The sequence below is a fragment of the Lithobates pipiens genome, unplaced genomic scaffold, assembly GCF_037356315.1.
Source record: "Lithobates pipiens isolate NorthernLeopardFrog02 unplaced genomic scaffold, aLitPip1_a1.2 Scaffold_3, whole genome shotgun sequence".
Lineage (NCBI taxonomy): Eukaryota > Metazoa > Chordata > Amphibia > Anura > Ranidae > Lithobates > Lithobates pipiens.
Genome location: NW_027507790.1, coordinates 143750226 through 143772215, shown reverse-complemented (window position 1 = coordinate 143772215; position 21990 = coordinate 143750226). Strand labels below are relative to the sequence as shown.

Genomic DNA, 21990 nt, shown 5'->3' with positions numbered 1-21990 from the left:
AACGATAGAAGGGTTTACTTCCACTTTAATACAGCAGCCCGCAGTACACTTCAGCCGAAAGATGAATCTCGGCTTGATAAAATGTTGAACGTATGCACTGAAGACCAGGTAAGGCCCAATTGGGCCTTACAAATCTGAGCCAGATACCGGATGGTGAAAATGCCCAGGAGGTTCCTACACCCCTGGTAGAATGAGCTCTTAGCCTAAAGGGAGGAGCTTTACATTTCAGACTATAGGCCTGAATGACCAATTGACAGGCCCAATTGGCAATGGAAGCTGCCTGCCCCTTCTTGAATCCTTTTGATAAAACAAAAAATTAGTCTGATCCTCGGACCTCCGCAGATCTAAATAAACCTTGAATGCCCGAACAACGTCCAAAGAATTCAGTCTCTCTTCTGCCGATCGAGGCTGAGAGAAAAATGGCAAAATAATGTCTTGATCTAAATGAAAGGCTGACAACACTTTTGGCAAAAAGGATGGAACAGATTGTAACAGGACCAAGTATGGTTCCCTGCACGAACAGGCCGCAAACTCGTGCACCCTTCAAGCCATCAGGAAAACTAGCTTACGTGACAGCAATGTAATTTCCTTGATAGGCTCAAATGGTCGTTTCTGTAACAGACAGCACCAAGTTCAAGTCCCAAGGACACATAGGTGATTTAACAGAGGGAAAGCAAACGACTTGCCCTCTGCATAAAGGTTCGGACCAGTGAATGGGAGGCTAAAGGTGCATGTAGAAAAGAGAATTCTCCCAATCAAATATTTCCGAGGTTGCCACTTTCTGGCTTCACACCAAGCGATACAAGTCTTCCAGACCTTACGATAGATCTTCCTAGCGACAGTTTTCTAGCATTCATTAGGGTAGACACCACTGGTCCTGAGATGCCAAAGTCCTTTAACACCCATGCCATCAAATTTAGAGACTGTAAATTGGGGTGGAATCTAGGACCTTGAGACAGAGCGGGGCGAAGTGGAGGCGTCCATGGTCCATCTAGTGTCATTCTCAAAATCTCCAGGAACCAGGGCCTTCTGGGTCAGGCTGGTGCCACCAGAATGACTGGAACCCTCTCTATCCAAATTCTGCGCAACAAATATGGAAGGAGAGGGATCGGAGGGAAAGTATTCAAAGCTGTGTAGATCTTGGTTGAGGAAAAAGTAATGGGAACTGAAGAAAAATAGCTAAAAAGTAAAATGTATTTTTTAGGCAAAATGATCCAGCCTCCAAGGACACTAGCAAAAAAAATGGCATGCGGGGAGTAGTAGTGGTTATTCTGGGCTGGCCACAATTTTTTTTAGCTTGTCCAGTCCTCCAGTAATAGGTGGTTTAATCAGCAGTCTCTGAACTCCTGCACCCTTCAATGAATAGAAATCTACTTTCTACACTAATGGCAGTGTATCATCATTTGGCAAGGAAAAAACTAGGGCTGTTGCTGATTAAAATTTTCATGTTCGTTTAATCGATTTTTTTCTTCCATTGACTAATTTCACTTATAACGCACATACAGATTCAACTACTTTTAGCTGATCTCCTTGCATTGTAACTCTGCTTTAGTCAGTAGTAAATGTGCAATACACTATATACAATCACCCAACACTAGTTAGTTTCCACAATCCATGACTTAAAGCGGTTTTGTACAGAAAATTGCAAGTTTATCTTATTCAAATGGCTTTGGAACATAGATGCAGTTATGACCATTGAAATAAAATAATATGCAGTATTTACCTTTTATTTTTAATGTTTATGCCGACTTCCGGGCTCTCCTCCCGTGGGAGTAGGCGTGTTTATCGGCTTCGCAATGGTCCCTGGGAACTTTTTTAGCTATTTCCCAGGAATCAGTGGGGGGACACAGTCATGCCGAAATCTCGTGAGATTTCGGAAGGAGGACGCCGGTCACGTGACGAGGGCATGTCCGAAATTGCCATTTTAAAAGTGGGCAGGCAGCTCTATCTGCCATTACCACTATAGCACACGAGGCAAGAGGAAGGAAAACAAAGAGGACACTCAATGAGCATGTGCGAGATGGAGCGGTGGATGCTGGGAGCTCAGCGTCATCGCATCCAGGAAGTAAATGCCTGTGGCCTTCAAACGCCCACAGTGAAAATGGAAACCGCCGGACTGCTTTTTTAAAAGTTTTCCTTAGCAATGAAATAGTCACGCCGGGGGTTAAAAAGACACTGATCGTGACTGCAAAGACACCGTAGGAATCGCCCACCAGTGACACAGGTAAAAAATAAAAAAAATAAAAAAAACGGCAGCGGAATCCCTTCACAGTTCACACAAATAAGTTTCAAATTCAAACTGTAGCACTAACGCAAGTCATTTTTTAAATTAAACTTTTAAGAAAAATGTAGAAAGTTAGCTTAACTTTAATTATAAAACTTATCGAGTATATTAACTGACAGTCACTTTATAGTACGCAAGTAGGCATCACTTTAGCCAGTCACGCAGACATATCAGAGTGTTTACATTTTGTTCGTTTTTTTACAACAAAGTTAAAAACTGAGGTTATCAAATTTGCCTACACTTAGCTCACTTAATGATCCCAGTTAACCACATCCATATTTACCATCACTGTCCAGGCTGTCTGACGTCGCAGACATCGACATCACCAGAGTCATGTGATGTCAATGTCTGTGACATCACCGGATCTTCGACGGAAATCCCTGAAGACCCGGAAGCCAGAGAGGTGAGTATCGAGCAAAAGAATTTTGATCAATCAAAAAAATTAACGATTAATCAAGGAATTAATCTTTAATTTTCCCAGCCCTAGAAAAAAAAAAAAAAAAAAAAAAAAAAAAAAAAGCACACACACACACACACGCACACACACACACACACACGCACACACACACGCACACACACACGCACACACACACGCACACACACACGCACACACGACTAAAACTTCTATGATAGGCTGAAAGAAATTAGAATAGAGGCAGAGGCATCGCCATGGGCACCCCCCACCACAGATATGCTTTCATTACTACAATCCAGTTATTTCCTGTGGACAATAACTAAAATGCCCTTTTGGCTGGGAACCCCTACAACTTGAACAGTGCCCTCACTATGTCAAAAAGTCTAAAATTATTCACCAATCTCACCTGTAGAGCCTCTTGTCTGTTATAAAATTCATTATCATCTGGTGGCTTAATGAGGTAGCAATGATTACAACACTTCTTTAGCTCCATCATGATGTTTAAAAATCCTGAGGTACTGCCTTTGGAACCTTTGCTTAAAGCCTTATAATTCCTTGTTAAAATCCACCTAAGAAAAAAAAAAAAAAAATAGATTGCAATGGTTTATTTTTTGTTTAAAAATGATAGAACATGCACTCACACAGCACACAGATTTCCCATTATTAGCCGCTCTCTTTTTCCAGTCTTGCTGCACCAGAGATTAAGAGATGCTCTTACCTAGTCAAAATGGTACTTACATTAGGTGCAACTAAACTTTTACTGAATACATAATGGCATGAATTTGTTTCAGCTTTAGAGAAGGATTCCAGCAAATTCCATAAAAATGGGCTTCAAACTATTAACATGTGTAAACTTTGCTATAAAAAGACAAATGGAGAATTAGATATTTGAGGCCCTATTCCTTCTGTTATCTGCAGCTTCGTAACTGATTTTGTAATTGTTGAATTACTTGGTCTTCAGTGTCCAGTAAAATGAAAACCCCTACAGGCAAAATTAGGAGCAGTAAAATCTGTTTCTCAGAGTACATTACAGGACACAAGCATCTTTAAATCATCTTTACGTGGTTAAATACCAATTTAAAAAAAAAAAAAAAAACACTGCAGGGACACCCCCTATATGACTTCCAGTTAGGCTCAGCTTTGTAGCAAGCAATAGGGAGATCGTAAGAAGAGTGGGGAGGGTCCTGTGTGCTGTATTATACACCAGGGGATTTAAATGGTGACAAAACAAAAAAAACACACACACACACACACACACACACACCTTACTTGTAAATTGAATATCTTGCAGTAAAGTGCAGGACACAGGCGCTCTAGGCTCGCACCTTTAGGGGATTGGACACCCACTAGGGCACTTCCCGTATTTTTACCGCACTCAATTCCTCAGTTTCGTAACAAGCAATACAGAGTAACCAATAAATGAAAAGGAGGATGTCCTGTACTTCATTCCAAAACATAGAATTTACAGTACACAGGATGAGTAGTCATAGCCACTGCAAAGTCCCCAAGCAATGAATGAAAAGGGTGGGCAACAACTAGGCAAACAGAATTGTGTCAACAGGCTCAACTTCAGAGAGTGCCTGCAAGAACCTTGCAGTCAAAAGCAGGATTCGCAAAAGACTGGGTATTCTTTTGAACAGAGGACCAGGTGGAAGCCTCGCCCAACTGATCTACAGAGGCTTGGTACCAAAATACCCTGGAAAAGGCACATAAAGGGGAAAGGGATTTTTCCTTAAGAGTGTAAGCACTAAAGATAACCTTTCTGATCCAGCTTGTGATGGTGGACTTAAAACGCAGGGTATCCCTTGCGAGGTCCTGAGGACAGGACAAATCAGGAATCAGTCTGCGTGATCAAAGCTGTAGCTTTGAGGTAGACCACTAACTATGTCCAGACAATGAACAGAGATTTCCTTTAGATGCTTTGATGCAGTACATAGAAAAGGACTATATTATTACAGCAATAGAAGACCAATACTACCTTGGGAATAAAGGATGATCTTTGGGGTAAGACAACCTTGTCTGTGTGATGAGGAACTGTTTCTTGTGGGAGACTGCCAGCTACTCAGATGTGTCTGACAGATGTGATGGGAACAAAAAGGCTACTTTGCAGAGGAGATCATCAAAGGGGAATATCCCTGAAGGGTTCAAAGAGTGGTCTTTGCAGGGCAGAGAGATCCAAGTTGAGATCCCAAGGAAGGACTGTGTACTGCAATGGGGCCTAATGCAAGGCACACCATGAGGAACAAAGCCTTTGAAAGACTAGACAAGGCCAAAACCCATTCTTTTAAAGTGCTAAAGGCCAAGCTCTGGTCAAGACTTGATTGTAGGAAGGCCACAATGAGAAGCACAGACCAATATCTGGGATTGAAGTGCCAGTGTTCACATCAAAGGAGGATTTCCAGGTACGCAAGTAGGATCTTCCCACAAGTGGTTTTCTTGCTTTCAGCAAGGTAGGCTTAATGTACACTGGACGTTTTTACAACCTCTACCGAATTTAACTTGGCAGATAGAAACCCACATTTAAAAATGTCTGTTTTGCTGCGTTTAAATGGCATATTTTTATTTTTTTTCAAAATAGCCAAAAGTGAAAAACGCCTGTAAACAAAACACGGCTAAAAGTTTTTCCTCGCATAGAAGCGCTTGAAATGCCTCTAAAGTTAGCATCCGAACTTATTTTTTTTGCTTTCCAAACAAGGCCTCTAAACTTAATTGCTTAGAAACCACTATAAACGACCCTGTGTACATGTACTGATAAGATAACACAGGAGGAGAGTTCAGGAGCAGTTGAAAAACAAAAGCGTCAGTTTAGCAGAAGCAGTGTACATGAGGCTGTAGGAATAACAAGGTTATTAAGAAGCAGGGTGGAATAGAGGGATCTGGCCTGTTAAAGCGGTAGTAAACTGCTGGATTTTTATTTTTTTTTGTATCCTGCGAGGTAAAAGCATAATGTGCTGTAATGTATGTATCGCATACTACCACATTATGTTAAACTCACCTTAAAAACGAAACCCTTAGAGGAGGACACTCCCACAAATGTGTGTGGGAGTCGCAATTTACAGCACAGGGCTCTGAAGGAATGGCTCGGGTGGCCATTCTTTCAGTGCACATGCACCAGTGATGTCACTGGCTACATGTATAGTAATTTTCTTCTAAATGCATGTTTAGAAATTCGTTACACTACCTATTAGGTGGTAAGAGTCAGAGATGGGAGTTTACTCCCACTTTAAGAAGAGGCTGGGGTGGTCTGCTACAAGTCCAAGTTTGTCTGTGTACCAGGTTTTGTGGGCCATATTGGTACTATGAGAACCACCATTTTCCTCTTTTGTGTCATCTTTTTGAGCAGACGAGGCAGATTTTGGACTGGAGGAAGGGCGGAGATTAGCCTGAACAGAGGCGAGTGATTTATCAAGACATCTGAGGCCAGCATTCAGCACTAATGAGGATCCTTTGCTCTGGCTACAAAAAAAAAAAAAAAATCTAGAGGCTAGGATGTCGACATCCCGTGTTTTCTTTTTCTGACATGAGATTGAAGATGTCTGGCTGAAGGGCCCATTCCCCTTGATCCAGGTGGTGGCTGCTGAGGTAGTCTGCTTTCCAGTTTCCCAATTATGTGATGTGAACTGCAGAGATCACTTGACAGCGAGTTTTTGCCAATAAGATTAACTGGTTTGCTTCCTTCAAGGCTGCAAGGCTCCTGGTTCCCCCCCTTGGTGGCTGATGTAATCCCCAGCCTTGGCACGTTATAACTGCTCTTAGAGGGTGCCCTCGCAGAAATGAGGGTCCAGTGTTGCAGAGCCATCCAAACTGTTCGGAGCAAGGATGTTGATGGGTAACTTGGCTTACACCAGTAACCATGTTTTCCTGGACTGAGCGACTGGAACACTCCCAGCATGAAGCATTTCCATCTATGACTTTATAGTGAAAGGGAAGGAAAGCTTTTTGAGGACCAGTGTCCATTCTGCTGAAGGTAGAAGCATAACTCAATAAGTAAAGAATATAAAGACACCCCGTGTCCTGTGGTGTATGATAAAGAAACATTTGATAGAATGGAAATTCTGCATTAATTTAGCACTTCAAAATTTTTAACAAGAGGTTTGTTAACATGGTAAGATTTCCAAATTTTAAGAACGCCGGAAAGAAAACTGACCACCTGTTATTTATATCCTTTGTTAGGCCTCATGCACACTGGTTTATTTCACCTGACAGAAAGAAAAAAATCTGCGTTAAAAATGCACCTAAGTCGCAGTTTTTCAAACGTGTTAAGGCGCTTGGGCATTTATTTCATTTGTCAGAATTGTCATTTAGTCTGGCCACTGAAATGAATAAACGTTCAATCACTAAACACACCTAGCGCTTAGGCACTATACGCATTTGGTGGGTTTTTTGTATGCCTGAAAGCTCCACTCCGGAATGTGATTTTTCTGCCTTCAGGAGAGGAGCTTTGACCACCTCTGTGGCCATAACATCTAGTTAAAATTGCCACTTTGGTTTAAATGATCCTTTAAAGGGGGGGGGGAAGAGAATTACCAGTTCTACTTACTTATAGTACTGTTTCTGCAGAGCACTCATCTCCACCCTTAAAATTTGCTCCACCTTTGCTGGTAATGACTTCTCCACATCTTTTTTAACTCTTCTTAGAAGGAATGGCTCAAGTTCTCTGTGGAGGCTGGCATAGCCATATTCTCTGCCTTTACCATGTTCCTCTTCAAAGTCTTCCCAGGAGGAAAATCTAGAAAACAAAGCAACACCGTCAGTTCAGTTCTCTAAATATTGTTTTGGGTTTATAGATAAACACAAGTCCCTCCAGAACATACTTTTCCGGCATGATGAAATGAAGCAGGGACCATAGCTCTTTGAGTGAGTTCTGCAAAGGTGTTCCAGTGATAAGAAGCCGATGGTTAGACTTGAAATCTATCATGGTCTTATACAAAAGGGAATCATCATTCTTCAACCGATGAGCTTCATCGACTCCTATGAAAGCCCAGTTAACGCCCCCTAGAAAAGACTAATGAAAGAAATGGTCAGATTTTTTGGTCAGTACAGGGTGGTCCTGTGGCCATACATTGATAGACTCTGCCTCGTTCTAATTTGAATATCGAATTGACAGAGAAAATGGTCTTTAATAGCACCACAAACTATTATGTATGCATTATAACCATATTAACAGCTTGTATGTTTGTGGTGCCATTAAAGCCCATTCTCTCTAGGTCAGTCCAATATTGACAAAATAAATAGTCAGTGTACTATCGATACAGCATATGGATTCTCAAAATTGCCAAGACATGCCACGTACAATTTACTAGGCCGAAACCTTTAAGTTACACAAATTAAAAGCAGTCATTTGGTAAATGACACAAAATAGGTCATCTGAATATGGTATACATAAGAACACGCACGTTGCCCCGCTGTGCATTTACATGGGTTTTCAGATGCAATGTGGCCAATTTACTAGAGGAGCTGCTAATTTTCACAATAAGAGGAACCTGCAGTGTTCACTCCATAAAGACACTCTGTACAAGGAAGGCAGTCGGCGATGACGCAACGGATACGGCCCGGATGGAAACCTCTGGGGATGGTGGAGCAGTGGACAGCAAGCTGGAGGTGAAGGTCCTATCACTATGACCGTCAAATCCACCAGAGTGGGTACTCTGCACTCAAATGCCCGAAGGACAAGCTTTCCTTGGACCCAGAAGGATTCACACAAAAAAAAAAAAAAAAAAAAGCTACATTTCAAACGTGGGGGTGCAACATTGCGCACAAGATTGATCAGCAGTTTTAGCTGGTTTAGGTTTTTAGGCATTTGGGCATTGAAGCAGGCGTGTGCTTTAGCCTCCAATGTGACCCATGAAAGTGTTATCCGGAACAGACCCAGAGACAACGTCTCTCGAAGGCCATGCGAGTCAGATGCGCTCTACAGGAGGCATCAGTGTTCCAGTACCTTAAGTTAAATGTTTGTAGGAAGTTAGATGTTGGTAGCAAGCTGTCATAGCTTAAGTATAAAACTCCAGACATCTTTCACCCCTTCAATTAAAGAGGTTCAACCTGGCAGATGAGAGCAAGTGATTTTCCTGTTAAAAAGTCACTAAACGATTCAGTAGAAACAAAAAAGTTTTGGCATAGGCAACTGTTAAAAAAAATAAAAAAATCCTGTCACACAGTGCTGGCACGCTCAAACCTGGAGATTAGGGTTCCTTGTGGTACTTTGAAATGCAGGAACAGCAGTGGGGATAAAGCTTCTTTTTTGCTAAATGTTGAGACAACGAGCAAGAAGCAGGGAAATTCAGAAGCGGCAGAAAATGAGAAAGGTACATAGGTAGCTCTGGGTGCTTTGCACAACTGATCCAACTCACAAAGTGATTCTCCAAAGACAGAGTCAGACCTGAAGCAGTGCCATGGCTCTGGGCATGAAAAGCATCACAATGAAGAACGCAGCCTTGAAAAGTCCAGAAACCTACATCTGCAGTGGTAGGGTCACCCCTGAGTCTTGGGAGAGCGCTCTGCAGCTACCATGGCCAATACACTCAGGTTTGAAAAGCACCATAATGTAGAGGCCCTAGGCCCCATAATTGTCCAGGCCTGCAAGGTCTAGGTACAGCATCCACATCGATTGCAAAGGAAACGCTGACCTGTATGGTTACTTTATAGAAACCAGCTCAAGTAGTGGTGTAGTGAGAAATCTTGATGGAAGAAACCAAGACAGTTTGCCAGTGTTCATGCCTCCTGTAGATGGCAGTATTATCCAACTGTAACTAAATACCTGTACCTTCAAAGGACAAGAAAGTCTCTGAAGATCTTTCGGATTTCATTGCATTCTCTCCCTACTCTGCCAGGGAACAGAATTCAAGTAAATGGAAGATATTCACATAATTACAAATTCCTATTTGGTTATCTTTAATTAATACATAAGGAAAATATAGAATTACTACATTTAACTAGACATACATCTTTAAACTTTTTTTTATTTTTTTTAAGTGATATTAAACCAAAAACCTAATATATTGCAGCTTACCAATCATTCGATGTGGTGGATGCACTATTTGTTTTTCCTCCTCAGTTTTCACCTGGTGATCTGGCCAGGAACACACCTCCTGTATTAGAGCACCCCCACACTCAATGAATGAGCACATGGAGCACCCTTACAGAGGAGCATTATCAGTTGTGGAGGGCAGGTAGTGTTAAATGTATTAGTATATTTTAGATATGCTAACAAACTGAAGCTCAACTCCAACTAATACTTTATAAGCAGTTGCAGCAAAAAAAAAAAAAAAAATATATATTTTTTTGTGATAAGTTTTACATAAATGAAAAGCTGATCATTGTAAACCTCTACCAGTATTAAATGGTTTGTCTCATCTCTAACTGATACATATTGCAAGAGAGCTTGTTCTTTTTAAAAACAAACCCACTGGTTTCGTCACCAGATGAAAACAGAAGAAAGCGAGCCTAAAAAAAGCAAAAAAACTAAATGAATTCAGACAGAAATCTTAGAATTGGTAAGCTGGAATATAAAACATTTGTTTTTGGATTTATTACTAACAAAATGTGACAAGTTACTTACTTTATCCTTAAGAAGGATCTCATAGGTTGTTAATAAAACATTGAACTTTAACCTCTTGTTTGGCAGGTGCATCCACTCATGAGTTCTGATCTGAAACAAAACAAAAAAAATCAAAAAAAAAAAAAAAAACAGAACAGACCCTGGGCGTTTTCAAAATGATTAAAACCCATTGACACATACATGCAGTGTTGTGGAAGCGGACCTTTTTTCCAAGGGTGCTCGATAACATTAAGATGCATAGCTCACTACAACCTCCAAATAGATTTATATACTGTACATCAGGTCCGCTTGATTCAGATACAATGCCTTGCAAAAGCATTGGCATTTTTCGTGTTTTGTTGCCTCGCAACCTGGAATTAATATGGATTGTTTGAGGATTTGCATCAATTTACAGAACATGCCCAAAACTTTGAAGTTTTTTTTTTATTATTGTAAAGCAAACAAACATAACAGAAAAGGTCAATGTGCATTACTATTCCCCCCCCAGTCAATACTTTGTAGAGTCACCTTTTACGGCCATCACAGCTCCAAGTCTCTTTGGATAAGTCTATCAGCTTGCCACATCTTACCACTGGGATTTTTTCCCATTCCTCCTTGCAAAACTGCTCCAGCTCCTTCAAGTTTGATGGTTTTCACTTGTGAACAGCAATCTAAGTCCGACCACATTTTCTATAGGATTGAGGTCTGGGCTTTGACTAGGCCATTCCAACACATTTAGATGTTTCCCCTTAAACAACTCAAGTGTTGCTTTAGAAGTGTGTTTGGGGTCATTGTCCTGCTGGAAGGTGAACCTCCATCCTAGCCTCAAATCACACTGGTACAGGTTTTGCTCAAGAACATCCCTGTATTTAGCACCAGTCAGCCAGTTTCCCAGTCCCCACTGCCGATGGTGCTCTTTGGGTGATGGGATGGGATGGGATTGGATGGGATTGCGCCTGACATAGTGTTTTCTTTGATGGCCAAAAAGTTCAATTTTAGTCTCATCAGACCAGAGCACCTTTCTCGATACATTTTGGGAGTCTCCCATGTGCATTTTCGCAAACTCAAGAACATGCCATTTTGTTTTTTGCTGAAAGTGATGTTTTTCCTTCTTCTGGCCACTCTGCCATAAAGCCCAACTCTATGGAGCATACAGCTTTTTGTCATCCTATGTACAAATGCTCCAGTCTCTGCTGTGGAACTCTACAGCTCCTCCGGGGTTACCTTAGGTCTCTGTGCTGCTTCACTGATTAATGCCCTCCTTGCCTGGTCCGTGAGTTTTGGTGTGCAGCCGTCTCTTGGCAGGTTTGCTGGTGGATAGATTTGATGGTGCTCCTAGGGATCATAAGTAAGGTATTTTTTTTTGTTTTTATAACCTAACCCTGACTTGTACTTTTGAACATTGTCCCTTGTTTGGAGAGTTCCTTGGTCTTCATGGCAGTGTTTGGTTAGTGGTGCATCTTGCTTAGGTGTTGCATCCTCTGGGGCCTTTCAAAAAAGTGTATATATGTAATGATAGCTCATGTGACACGTAGATTGCACACAGGTGGACATTTCACCAATTACGTGACTTCTGAAGGTAATCGGTTGCATCAGAGCTTTTTATCGGCTTCATAACAAAAGGGGGTGAATACATACGCATATGCCAATTATCAGTTTATTTCTGAAAAATAGTTTTATTTATATATTTTTCTAATTTTACTTCACCAACTTAGACGATTGCGTTCTGATCTATCACATTGAACTAAAAGCTGTAATGTAACAAAATGGAGTAAAAAGCCGGGAGGGGGGGGGGGGATGATTAGTTTTGCAAGGCACTGTAAGTGGCTGGGCCCTGGTCAAATGTGGAGTGACAAGAAAGGGGTTGCGCCTGCCCCGTTATGGCATAAGCCTGAACCAAAATCTGATCCGCTGAGAAATAGTGGCCGACGAGACCTCCGGGCCCTTCTTCGGCCCGCACCCCCTATGCCCAGTCACACAGCGACCCATCGCATGGGGAAGAGGGAAAAGGACAGGGAGAGAAGAAAGGGAGAGAGAGACCCCCTAATTGACCTCCCAAGGAATGCCCAGCTGCTCCATCCTGCCGAGACAGGTGGAACCATACTTAACCCTCCTGCAGGGACTGCTGGACGCATTCCACGGACAGACCTATCATCCGAGCAGTACGGGATGGCTCACGGCCACGGCACACTGATTCGGACAGCAGAAGCCCGGTCATATGCGTGCCCCGGAGTATATATCTCACTGGCCACCTCTGGACCAGATGGGGCATGTCGTGGCCGACCCAGTGCGTAGCTATGGTCTGCTCACGCTCGATGGCAAGGCTGAGGAGACTACCAGATCTATATTATCCAGCCTGTCACCCAGCCTGGCTGTTGATTGTAGATCACAGGAATCAAAAGCAGAAAAATAAAAAAATCCCCAGAACCAATAGTCCCCACAGGAAGCTAGGGCCTTCTACACTAGGCAGAAAGAAACTGAGATGGTACTGTGTAAATTTGCTGTTTTTACATGTTCTGCCTAGTGCTCTCCTGAAGGTGGCGATATAACCCTAAGGTCAAGATTAAATGTGCTGTGTCCTTTACTGAACGAAAGGGGAAAAAAAAAAAAAAAAAAAAAAGACAAAAATGAAAGCCAACAACGCTGCAGTATTGCTTCTTGTAAAAAAAAATATCCCATTTGGTACCTCCTTCATAGCTACCAGATATTGCCCCGAGTGACTATCTTCTTGAACTAAGAGATAACAGGCACCGCTGCTGGTCTGAAAAGCTGTGCCGTTTACCAACCCCCCCCCACCCCCCCCTTTGCCCCCTCCACCATTCACAAAACTTCTACTACTAGCTCCCATAGCTCATTGCATTCTGTGAATGGACAGTAAAGATCTGTCATTCAACTGCTCCTTCTCCACTGACAAAATTGAGGAGAGGCAATTTAGGGAGGAGTTTGAAGGAGAGCTCTCCAATAACAGCTTTCACAGCTCCCTCAAGACATGTCAGTTGCAATTTCGTTTTACCATTTTGTACCAATTAAATACAGCTTCAGGATTTACTTGTAAAATGAAGAACCTCAATGCCTTTTCAGAGATGGTTATATTTTCCTGCTTAAGCAGAATACCTCTTTCAGTGTAAAATAGGTGAGCACACAAAAGCTTAGTCTGAACTTGGCTCCATAGATATGGGAATGTATACAGTGTTTGTGAAACTATTTGAATACAGGCAACAAATCAGGTTAACTTCACGTAACAATTTCAGCCTTAAGCTTTTTGGTTTTTATAGTGCACAGAGCAACAAATACAAGCATACATATTTTTAATTCTGGAGGATCCACAAAGAATAATGTGATATCCACCATAAAGACTGCATATGGAAGGATGTTTCATAAACGTACCACATTGCGGCTACTAATATCCCCTAAATACACAACAGCATTCATTAAAGGGGCCCAGATCTGAATTTCTCTTTGCCAGGAGGTTAATGTTGAAAGGGGAACAACGATCAGAAAAGGTCCATACAGCTGGTGTTCGTGGAATAAGTAATTTAAGAAAGAAATAGTCTGAATTGTTTTTCCCAATCCCATTTCATCAGCCAGAATGCAACTGTTTCCTCTGGAAAGAAGAGAGAAGAAACGTCAAATACAGCAAATAGTGTCAGTTACAATAGCCGTTTCAAGGTTTAGAGCACCTGCATAGACGTCGTCCCCCCACCCCCAAGAGGGGGTGGGGGCACACATTATATAAATTAACACTTGTTAGCCATTTAACACGTTAATTACCGGAGAGGTTAACCCCTTCACAGCCAGTGTCATTAGTAAAACAAGATTATAGGATTTTCACTCATCGTGTCACTAGTGAGGTCAGTAGCAGTTGGTTAGTTCTCACCCAGTGTCAGATTGTCCGCCACACTATCACAATCCCATTATAAGTCACTGATCACCGCCATTATCAGTACACAATTTTATATAAACATTAACACACACGCATAACAGTATTTATACATTATAGGTTGTAGACGTTATAACTTTCACCCAAACTAATCAATATACACTTAGAGGTTTTTTTTTTTTTTTAACCAAAGACATGTAGCAGAATACATTTTGGTCTATTTTTTTTTTTATTGGGTATGTTTAGGTAATAGCAGAAAGTAAAAAATATATATTTTTTTAAAAATTGTTGCTGTTTATATAAGAAAAAAAAAAAAAAAAAAACAGTGGTGCTCAAATACCAACAAAAGAAAATAGGATTTTTAAAACAGCTTACCTGTAAAATCATTTTCTTTGACGTACATCAGGGAACACAGAGCCGTAGTAATTACTACATGGGTTATATAGGCGTATCAGGTGCTGGACGCTGGCACACCCCTTAAGGCATGAACTTCCCCCATATAACCCCTCCCACTACTGGGAGTCCTCAGGTTTGTAGCAAAGCAACATAAGTGTATAAGAAGGGAGGGACCTCTGTGTCCCCTGATGTACATGAAAATAAAATGATTTTACAGGTAAGCCGTTTTAAAAATCATATTTTCTGTTCTTACATCAGGGGGACACAGAGCCGTAGTAATTACCACATGGGAAGTCCCATAGCAATGGCCACTGAAGGGGGGGGGAGGAGGAATACAAAAAAAAAAAAAAAAAGAAGTCAGAGGACTTATACTGCAGCACGCTGCGCCCAAAGGCAGACTCCTCCTGACCAGTAACATCGATTTGATAAAATCTAGTAAATGTATGAACTGAAGACCATGTCGCGGCCTTACAGTTCTGAGACACAGAGGCCTGATGATACACCGCCCAGGAGGTACTAAGTGCCCTGGTTGAGTGTGCCTCAACATGAAAAGGAGAAATCTTTAAACCATAAGCCTGAATAATGACCCGACTCCACTTGGAAATAGTGAATCTAGACGCTGCCTGCCTTGGACCATCCGGCAGAATAAACAAAATATCCATCTTACAAACCTGAGCGGTCACCTTTAAGTACACTCTGACCGCGCTTACTAAACCAAGGGAATGTAGCACCCTCTCTTCCCTAGATTGAGGCACTGGAAAGAATAAAGGAAGAACAATATCTTGGTTTAAGTGAAATCCTGTCACTACCTTAGATGAGAATTCAGGATGAGGGTATAAAACCACCTTATCCTTATGCATAATCAGATATGGCTCCTTACAAGATAGAGCCACTAGTTCAGAAACTCTTCTAGAAGAAGAAATGGCAACCAGAAAGACCATCTTGCTAGTCAACAGAACCAAGGGAATTTCCCGCAAGGACTCAAAAGGCTGCTTTTGCAAAGCCGACAGGACCAAATTCAAATGCCAAGGATTTAGGGGTGCCTTGATCAGAGGACTGATCCGTGTTCCTCCCTGCACAAAGCTACACACTAAAGAGTGAGAAGCTAAAGGCCGACATCTAGCCCTTGATGGTATTCAATGCCAGATTCATCTCTAATCCCATCTGTAGGAAATCAAGTATTCTACCTAGAACATATTTCCTGGGGTGCCAACCCCTGGATCCACACCAGGCAACATATGCACTGCAGACTCTATAGTAAATTATCCTGGAAGTTGGCTTCCTGGCATTAATCAAGGTAGATATAACTGAAGGAGACAACCTACGATCCCTTAGAATGCAGGGCCTCAGTAGCCAGACCGTCAAATTTAGCGTCTGTAAGGTAGGATGGTATACCGGACCCTGCATGAGAAGGTCCGACTGTAATGGCAGAGTCCAGGGAACTCCTACTGTCATCTTTATGTTTTCGGCGAATCAAGGCCTTCTTGGCCACTAGAACCACCTCCTTTTGTTCCTGCGAAGAAGCGGCGGAAGTAGCAGAACTGGAGGAAATGCATAGATCAGAGAAAACTGATCCCATTGGAAGACTAATGCATCTGTTCCACAAGCTAGCGGATCCCTTGTCCTTGACTTTGTTGTTGAATCTGGATGCGAACAGGTCCACATCCGGAGTACCCCATCGTTGACATATCCCAAGGAAGATGACGGGGTGAAGAGACCATTCTCCTGGAAATAATTGTTGGTGGCTCAAGTAGTCCGCCTGCCAATTCTCTATCCCGGGAATGAATATTGCCGAAAGGCAAGGAACATTGTGTTCTGCCCAAGACAGAACGTAATTCACCTCTCTGGGCTGCACCACTCCTCGTGCCCCCCTGGTGATCGATGCAAGCCACAGCCGTGGCGTTGTTGGACTGAATCCTGACAGGACAGCCCTTCAGTCTGACCATCCAGGCCCTTAGAGCCAGACTGTTTGCCCGAATTTCCAAAATATTGATAGGCAAGGTCCTTTCCAACCCGGACCACTTCCCCTGGACAGAATCCTCTTGCAGGATCGTTCCCCAGCCTAGAAGGCTGGCATCCATAGTTACTACCTTTAGGTGGCAGGTAGAAACGACCTTTCTTTTAGAAGGTTGCTGGGTATCAACCAATTTAGGCTCTGACGTATGTTGGGAGCCAGCTGAATTGGAAAATCTAAGACCTGAACCTTCTTGTTCCAGGCTGACAGGATTGCGCTTTGTAGCAATCTTGAATGAAACGATGTGTAAGGAACAGCCTTGAAGGAGGCCACTATCTTTTCCAACAGTCTTATGCACAACCAAATGGAAGGCTTTCTTTGCCTTGATGAGATGGATTAGTTCTACAATGGAACTCATTCTCTTTGGAGGTAAAAAATACCTCTCTCTGCCTGGTATCTATGATTAGTCCCATGTACTGTACTCTCCTTGATGGATTTTTCTAGGTTGAGAACCCAGCCTAGAAATTCCAGGTAGTTTACAGTTGTCACCAGACTGTGGCCTAACCCTGAAACCGAATGATCTACTAAGAGTAGATCGTCCAAGTAGGCTAGGACCGTTATGCCCTGAGCCCTTAATCTATCTAAAGCAGGAGCCAGAATGTTTGAGAACACCCGAGGAGCTGTGGCTAGACCGAATGGCAGAGTCACAAACTGGAAATGATGGCTTTCTACTTTGAAGCGCTTAAATCTCTGGTTAGTGGGAAATAGTGGCACATGAAGATAGGCATCCTTGATATCGATTGAAGCCAAAAATTCCCCTCCTTGGAGAATGGCTACAACCGACCGGATTGACTCCATGCGAAAGGATCAGATGTTCAAGTGCCGATTGAGATCTCGGAGATCTAAAATAGGTCTTACTTCCCCATTTGGTTTCCGGACAGTGAAGAGGTTTGAAAAAAAAAAAAAACCTGTACCCTTTTCCTCTAAGGGAACATCTGATATGACTGCCTTGGATAGCAGATGATCCAGTGCTAGGAGAGCCTTCTTTTCTGGATCTTTGGGAACCCAACATAAGACGTGAGATCCAAGTTTGTTGTGACCCCTTAGAGGAGTTCCTGGCCCCTGTGCCATGCCTAGCTTACAGCACAAAGCAGCGGCACTACCAGCAAAAGAATGTTTCACTTGCTAGGCTATAGTACAGTACAATAACTGCTATTAATCCTAGCTATACAGTACAATGTTGTTAAAAGAGGAATGCCTGGGTCACCAAACTGACCAGCAACCACTCTGCTCTGTCCCTCCACCGCCAGGCAGCAGCTTCTCTAGCAGGGCTTTAAAATACTTATTACACGTATGGACGGCGTGTGACGCCGTTTAGCCACGCCCCCTTTCCCTTTCAAACAAGGAAGCCGAGTCTCCCGTCCGGGCGTCGGCATCATGGCGGAGGGTGGGTAAATCCTTTTTCAAAAAGAATAAGGCAGCTGGCTGGCATCACCTTAGATAAAAACTGCCAATCTGGGGGCCCAGGAAGTGATCAGACCCCCGTTCCTTTTACCTGAGGGTCTGAGCTGGCTTAGACGGAGAGGAGAGTGAAGCTGCTTCTGCTGTTTCCAGTGTCAAAATGGTGAGTGCTCAATACAGGCCCCAGTGGTGACACCCTTCATGGTAGGTTCCGAGACCTTAAAAGGAAACCTTCAGGAACCGGGGAACACTCAGGCTGACCCACAATCCTGGACATGCGACAAGACCCTGCCAGTAAACTTTTATTGGCCTTACTACAAAAAAAAGTGCTGGAGCCCAGGGCCCAGCTCTCAAAGTATTCGCAAGCAAAACCTTGTGTCTTCGGATTACGAGGCCCAGATACCATTAATTGAGTCCATTACAGAGACATCAGAATGGATCCGGTCAGAATGGCTGGCTCCCATCAAGGATTACTGCCCGTGGAGCTCAGTACACACATCCTTACTCGTGCCCAACACCTTAGACACTGGCAAAAAAAACTGACTCCCCCCCAGTAGAGGAAGCGGTTATATAGGGGAAGTTCACACCTTAAGGGGGCATGCCAGTGTCAAGCACCTGATACGCCGATATAACCCATGTAGTAATTACTACGGCTCTGTGTCCCCTGATGTAAGAAAAGAAAGCTTGATTTGTGTGAAAACAATTATACGTTTTGTTAGCGTACTGCGATGCATGGCTGTGCAATTACCAGTTAAAATAGCAGTGTTAAAAAGCAAACAAAGCAATGAAATTGTTAATTGGGTACATTTTATAACATGTGATTGTGTTCATACAAGCATAGTGGACTTCTGAATGGAAGAGTGATTAAAGTCATTAGGAAATGCATTAAACTTTAAGGCTGCATTCACACCTGAGTGTTTTCAGCTCGTAAAACACCCGACAAGCATAATTCCATTCATTTCAATGGCACCTGTTCACACCTGAGTGTTTTTTCACCTGAAACAAAACACGTGAAAACCACCCTAAGCTCAAAAAAAGAATGTGAGCTTCTTTGGGGCAGATTATAGGTGTTTTTATGCCCTTTACATTGGTGACCTGAACAAAAATTGCGATAAAAACAATGTTAAAAAAATAAATAAAAAAAACACACACACACACAGAAAAATTGCGGTAAAACACACACAACTTCAAAATGCTCAGGTGTGAATGCAGCCTTAATAAGCAGAACTAAAGAGGGAGAAAAATAAATCTTACTTGCACCACGAGTGAGCAAGCCAGTTTAAGCCATCAAGCTGGTAGTCCCTAAGCTCCAGTACATCTGTCCCTCCAATATATGATGGCTGTTTCTTCAGAGCAACAAACCTTGGCCTCAGTTTCAAAACCTGTAAAAAACATTTAATAACTTAAAATTAAAGAACCGCTAAATACATATGTGCTCATCTTACCCACCCCGCCAAATGTTCTAATTTTGTCAGCCATCCCTGTGAAACAAAATTTACAACCAAAAAGTTGTTAAAATTACTGTTTTCAGGATCAGCTCAAACTCACTGCACATTGGTGACAACAAGGTTTAGGCAGAGAAAAAGCATAGAAAGCTGAATTGCTGAACAGGGCTGCTTACATTTTAGTTCCTTCTCTGAAACTCCAAACCAGAGTTTTCCTCCGCTAAAGCAAAAAGGAGAGGGGAAAGGAGAGGCGGAGTGATGCGCTGACATCACTGTAACCATCAAGTCCCGGAAGGATGGGTGCTGGCTGATGCATACAATTTTAAGGCATTTATATATGCATAATTGATGCAAGTGCAATCTTTAGCATAGGTAGATAAGATTTTTACAGGATGTGGAGCCTTTTTCATTTTGGGGTACTCCTATGACAACTGTCAGGAAGATTGAGAAGTCAATGCGGGAAGACCCTCTGAAGTCATAAAAGGCCCTGGTTGGGAATGGAGCCCCAAGCGTTATTGACCTCTAGTGGAGAAAGGTCCATATGAGCAAGTGAGTCTTTCAGCCTCTGGTGGTGGTGCCGATGCACAGGATAACATTTCAAAGTGGTGGGTGGCGGTGATACCAGGAATTATTATTATATCACTTGTGTACATTTTCTTTTTAGTATTTGGCGCAACTCTGAAAAGTTATACAATACTGGGACTGCTCATCTCTCGCAGGAGAGTTGCTGCTTGCACTATTAGGTATGTATTAGCACGTTTCTTTATTCCTATTCATTTTTATCTAGCGCTGGTATCAACCATTAATGGAAATATTAAGCGTGCAGCAATCTTTTAATCATTTTACTGCCATTGCCATAGAATCTTAAAGCAGTGGCAGCAGGGGGTATACACACCCTCAGGGATCGTGTGTACAATCCACAAGCTAACTATACAAAACCACAGGCTGAACAGCCACTGGATCATTCTCTATAGCTCTCGGAACGTGCCCAATCCCTCTGGCTGGCTTCCTGGGCTTCGCTATCCCACCTGAGCAGAACATCTGTTATCTAATCTCTGCTAGTAAGAATTAACCTAGAACGATGTGTAAAATGCCACTTTCCCTGGCCCTTGCGGGCTGGAAAGAAGCTAATAAGTGTGCTCCATTAGCTTTAAAGGAAGGTGATATATCAGGGTTTTGAAAGACTCAATTTCATATTAAAGAGAACCTAACTGAAAAATATATCACACGGGACTTTTTTTCCCCCTATGGACATAATACCTAAGAAATTAATTCCAGTCCACACACACACCCCCTCCCCCATAAAAACATTTTTCCTAAACCACCATGTGTACGCACACAAACGCAACTTTTAAAGCCCAGGAAAAAATATAGGATACTGAAGTTCTTAATTTTATGGGGCAAAATGTTAAAGCTTGACATGTTTGGTATCCATTTACTTGGTGCAACCTCATCTTTTATATTTTCCCCAAAAAAGGGAAATATATAGTGTTTGAACGTACTAAAATTAACCTAATGCAATTTTAATAGAAATTTTGCACTCGATAAACAGTTGCACAAATATCATGCGACATAAATTGGAACTACCACCATTTTATTCTACAACTTGTCTGCTTTCATAAAATCTATATTGTTTGGGGATGGTAACCAATTTTCACACATAAAAACAGGATTTGTAAAAACTGCTTACCTGTAAAATGCTTTTCTTTGATGTACATCAGGGGACACAGAGCCATAGTACTTACTATGTTGGTTATAGGGCCACTGATAGGTGATGGACACTGGCACGCCTTAAGACAAGAAGTGTACTTCCTATATAACCCCTCCCACTACTGGGAGTCCTCAGTTTTGTAGCTAAGCAATACAAGTGTATACCAAGAAGGGAGTGACCTCTGTGTCCCCTGATGTACAAAGAAAAGGATTTTACAGGTAAGCAGTTTTAAAAATCCTGTTTTTTTTCTTACATCAGGGGACACAGAGGAATAGTACTATGTGGGATGTCCCATAGCAATGGCAACTGAAGGGAGGGAGACAAAAAAGTAGGGCAAAGAAGGCCAAAGGACTCATACTGCAGTATATGTCGTGCCCAAAGTCAACAGCCTCATTGCCTTTAACATAGATTTGATCAAATCTGATAAAACCTACGAACTGAAGACCAAGTCGCGGCCTTACAGATCTGAGCCAGAGGCCTAATGATGTACCACCCAAGAGGCACTAATCGCCCTGGATGAGTGTGTTTTAACATGAGAAGGAAGAATTTTCTTCTTTAAGCCGAAGCTTGAACAATCACTTGACAAATCCATTTGGAAAATAGTAGATTTTGATGCTGCCTGTCCACAATTTGGACCCTCTGGCAGTACAAACAAAACATCTGTTTTGCAAACCTGAGCGGTCGTCTTTAAATAGACTCTGATCGCTCTTACTACATCAAGGGAATGTAGTGCCTTCTCTTCCCTAGATAGGAGGCTCTGGGGAGAAAGAAGGAATAATATTTTTTGGTAGGAAATCAGGATGAGGACGCAAAACCCCCTTATCCTTGTGCATGATCAAATATGGCTCTCTACAAGACAGAGCCGCTAGTTCCGATACTCTTCTAGAAGAAGAAATGGCAACCAAAA

The 21990-nt window shown here is 42.3% G+C and overlaps 1 protein-coding gene across 2 annotated transcripts in view; it reads right to left on the bottom strand.

Moving 5' to 3' along the window:
* Positions 1-21990, bottom strand: part of CHD1 (chromodomain helicase DNA binding protein 1) — a 162130-nt gene that overhangs the window by 81050 nt on the left and 59090 nt on the right. For both annotated transcript variants that reach the window (XM_077462337.1, XM_077462338.1), the window contains 6 exons: positions 19182-19309; positions 13624-13840; positions 10258-10347; positions 7514-7704; positions 7240-7428; positions 3106-3268 (listed from right to left, as the gene is read on the bottom strand). In XM_077462337.1, coding sequence (XP_077318463.1) covers positions 3106-3268; positions 7240-7428; positions 7514-7704; positions 10258-10347; positions 13624-13840; positions 19182-19309 — 978 coding nt within the window. The remainder of the gene's footprint in view (positions 1-3105; positions 3269-7239; positions 7429-7513; positions 7705-10257; positions 10348-13623; positions 13841-19181; positions 19310-21990) is intronic.